This window comes from Cariama cristata, unplaced genomic scaffold (genome assembly GCF_000690535.1).
Source record: "Cariama cristata isolate BGI_N322 unplaced genomic scaffold, ASM69053v1 scaffold45111, whole genome shotgun sequence".
Classification (NCBI taxonomy): domain Eukaryota; kingdom Metazoa; phylum Chordata; class Aves; order Cariamiformes; family Cariamidae; genus Cariama; species Cariama cristata.
In genome coordinates this window covers 1,716-5,987 of record NW_009601810.1, presented here as the reverse complement: position 1 = coordinate 5,987, position 4,272 = coordinate 1,716, and the positions used below count along the sequence as shown (strand labels likewise).

General features: G+C 37.5%; 1 protein-coding gene across 1 annotated transcript; it reads right to left on the bottom strand.

The window, feature by feature from the left end:
- Positions 1–504: 504 nt before the first annotated feature.
- On the bottom strand, positions 505–4,066 carry LOC104154639 (DCN1-like protein 2; the record flags this gene model as incomplete). Its single annotated transcript, XM_009710582.1, has 2 exons — positions 3,847–4,066; positions 505–673 (listed from the first exon to the last, which is right to left on the bottom strand). Coding segments are annotated over exons 1-2 (344 nt in total), but the record flags the coding sequence as incomplete, so codon positions are not given.
- Between the last annotated feature and the right edge of the window lie 206 nt (positions 4,067–4,272).

Below are 4,272 nucleotides of genomic sequence, written 5' to 3'. Positions count from 1 at the left end.
TTCTTATCTCAGCCCATGAGTTTTACCTTATTCCAATTCTCCCCCCCATTCCACCAGGGAGGAGGAGTGAGCGAGTGGCTGCGTGGTACTCAGTTGCTGGCTAGGGTTAAACCATGACACTATTTCTTTTTTCTTTTCTGCTTCAACACTGACTTAACTTTTTTCCCCCCCTCTTCGTACATCTCCAGTGACTTTCAGCTTTGCTCCAACTCAAAACCTTAACAAAACCATGCATATGTTTATTATGAATTACGTAAAGACCAGCATAACCATCTGTTCTACAGGTAGGAATTAATTTGCTTCCCCCTTACCACAGCCATTGTTAAGGCTCTGCAGTAAAGCACCAATTTAAGGAAGACAGGACACTGCAGGCTTTTAGCACCCATTAAGCTTGGCACTAGCCTCACCAGCTTTTTGAAGCCTCACACTTAATTCAATTAAAAATGTTTTAAAGAGACGGAGCTCAGGCCTTACATTATGAACTATGCAGAAATGGATACTTACCCTAACTCTGTCATGCCATCAACAAATTCCTTTTTACTGAATTCACATTGAGTAGCTGCCCTGAACTTCCACGCTACAACCAGAACACTGATACTGGCTGGGTCCAGGCTTAAATCATCACAGAACTGTTGAATTCCATCAATGCCAATTTTGTTTTCATCTTGTGGGTCTGCAGTTCAAAATACAAATATGAGAATTGTAATTATTTACAAAAAAAATTTACAAATAATCATCTGCACAGCTTTGATATGCTTCATAACAGAGGTCTTAATATTTTCATAAGCTTCACAAATGTCTTTCCTCGAAATCTAGTTAATTTTAGATGTACCTTGAAGAGTATCTGTAAATAGATTAAGTATTCTGCAAACTTCCCTAGAAATTGGTTTGCAACTTTTTCCTAAATCCATCAGCTAACATCAATGAAATAGTTTTGTCTTCTCTCCACAATGCTCTATAAAAGATCTGAATTAACTGAGGAGATGCCTGACTACATCTAAAAACGGTAAGGCTGATAAGCACATCAAAATGTACAATATATTTATTGGTTAGCATGTATAAAATTTAAAAAAACCAAACCAACCCCCCCCAAACCAACAAAACCACACCTACCAACTGAGCCCACAGATTTTTTTCCTGATTGGGATGTATGAGAATCCACTATAACTGTTTAAAAACCACAATTAACTCAAATATTTTTGATTTTTAATTATAAGTCAGGGAAATCACCAAAACATCGGTGAAACAATGCCTTAGTATAACAGGGTCTTAAGCTAAACAATAATACAACTTAGGAAATACTATGTTTCGGTAGTACTAAGTAGTACCTTTTGGATGTCAGAACCACACTCTATAACTACCTAGGTCAGGGTAGATGTCATTGTAACAATTCTGTAACTGTAACAAAACCCTCTCTCAAAAAAAACAAACTCAAAAAAGCGAACAAAACCCGCTCCGTGTAAACTTTGACAATTGGAGGGGGGAAAAACCCCAACCAACAACAAAGTCACACCCTTAGTTTTCAAAGCTTGACAGTTTCCAAACTACAGAACTGTCTTTCCCAGCTTTTGATAGGAAGACGTTTCAGTAACGTAAGTTGGGCTACGGAGAAATGTACCCCTCCAGTAAACTTAAGACTAACTCCTTAAACTGGTAAGCCATGCTATTTTTAAGTCCTCATCCAATCAGTTGACTAAAAAAATTCAAGTCTAAAGAAAATTAACTTTTTTTTTTGGGGGGTGTGGTGGTGGTCGTAAGCGAAGTTCTCTTCCACTTTTCCAGCCAATACTACAGTGGAAGAAATGCTAAAATGCAAGGAGGAAGTTAATTTAGCAAAGAAAGACACATACCCATTAAACAAAGGATTACACTCGTGGTATAATTCAGGGACCTTTGAGCAGGAATAACAAGTAAACACATCTATTCTACTGTCTGCTAGATCTAGTTCTAAGACATGTAAAATGCATTTCTTCTCTATTTGGAGAGTAACCAAAGAACCGAAGGCAAAAAGAGCACTAGTGTTGAAATCAGTGGAAAAATTCTGATGGGTTTCGACAAAGAACTGTTTCATCCTTATCGTGTTTCACATCGCCCAGGTAACTAGGAACAAAAATGAAATTGTTGTTTTGACAGAGCTGCTGGATAAACAGATAAGAAAAGTAACCAAAAGCACCGACAAGGAAAGACTCTCATCTCAGGTTCCGAATAGGGGGCAATGTCTGCGGTATCCTACAGGCCCCCCAGGACAACGGAATTCCTCCTTGTTGCGAGGCCAATGACTCGGGTTTCAGCTACATACGAAAACAGGAAAGGTGCTTAACGAAAGCTCGTCTTGTTTTCTCTCAAATCTTGTGAGGGTTTTGTTCAAGTTTACAACTTAAGTGTTAAAATGCTACAACTGCAAAGGTGTGCTGCAAAGCAAAACGTAAAACGGACAAACTAGACTGCCTTTCACAAAAGTCAAGTTTACCACTGCTAGAAAATTATTAATAATACATAACATTCATGATTTCTTTTCATTTTAGATATTCTTAGTAGCATTTATGAATTTGTAGATATTTTTGACCCAGTGATCTCCAAGACTGACGTGCAAGGATCAAGCAAGATTCAGATAAGTACATATATATGTTTTTAGAGAGAGAAAGATGTGTGTGTGTGTTTTTTAGGTAGATATGTAAATGCATATCTATAAAACAAATTAAAAAAAAGCGGTTGTCTAGGGATTTGGGGTTTTTCTTTTCCACGAAGGAAACATTACAGTGTTGCTGGTTCTTTGCCCCTACACAATTCATTACCACGTAATAATGAAGTATTAAAGAATGTCTACACTTAAAATAGAGCACATTACGTAAAAAGTAACAAAAGGGAAATAATATCATAAGAACAGGATAAAGCATATACAAAGCATGCCATATACGGCAACTAGAAAAGTACAAAGAATCATAGTTGAGTAATTGTTCAGAGTTCGTTTTTTAAAGGATGAGATGTGTGGATCTCAGCCGGGGCTGGTCACGCTCCCAGCCCGCCCTGCTCCAACACGTAACCAACAATGCACACCGTGATGGCAGGGGGCCACGTTTCAGAAAGCACTGCTACCTGGATCACGTACGTTCTTACATTTACGTGACTGTCTTTGCCTTTCATTTTTTCTGCTCTTTTTAACAATGCTGTAAAATAAAAATAAATGGAAAAGAAACAACTCCGCCTTTAATCCACTTCCCTGTGGTTTTCCCTCCAAGCCTCTCTGAACAGGCACATCACTTTTGCTGCAATATGCCAGCACAAAGAATAAAATAAGGATGGAGTTTCTATGACTAGTTTTTGAGTTTTCTTATTTGACTGTTTTGTCAGACTCCTAGCTGTAATGTTACTGGAAACATATTCGACTTTAATGCATAGAAATATGACTATCTTTGAACAAAATTAACTCCCCCAAATATTAGTATAAGAATAATACGGGGTTTTTTTGCCACACAAAGTACATTGTACATACATTTAATAGCAGCCACTGGCAATGAATCAAATGAGTTGCATAATAAGCTTTACTCTCCGTTCTACCATATGCAGCTGATACTGTTTCCTCATGATAGGTTTAATTTCCTACTGGGAATTTACTTTAAACTGTACAATAATACCTACAGAAGTTGTGTACTGAACATTAAGAGCATTTAAAACCTTTTTCATTCTTATCTCATTACCGCAAACACAGAAAAAGAAGCAAAAGCTAGCAATCTTTCCTTAGAAGCCCTTAAGAATGGCAGAGGGAAAAGCAGAAATACCACCCAAAGAAAGTAATTCACAAAAAAACCCGCAACAAAACCCACAACAAAAAAAACCAAGCCTTACCTTTGTATCGATTATACAATTGTTCTAATTTCTTCCTGTCTACTGAATTTTTCATGGATTCTTTGTAGTACAAGTCTGGATTCTGGAAGTAGTTGTCTGTTGCCACTTCTAGTTTCCATTCATTCTGCATTAAGCAGTATATAGCAGTCCTTTCACCAGCCTGCGTAAATGCCATGAACTGGCGGACCTTGTCCTTCTGAGACGATTTAAGCTTATGCTTTGGGATGCAAAAGAAGCAGGAAAGCCCATGAAGCTAATCCAGAAGTTTGTTTCAGCATTCTACTACTAACGCCTATCTTTAAAAGGGTTTAGGTTTCTTGTTGATGACAACTTTCACTTCAGAATTACAGGAAGACAAAGCCTTGTTCTTCTGCAGTTAAAAAGACAGCATTTGCTTCTGAAAATTGAAATGACAGCATCTATATA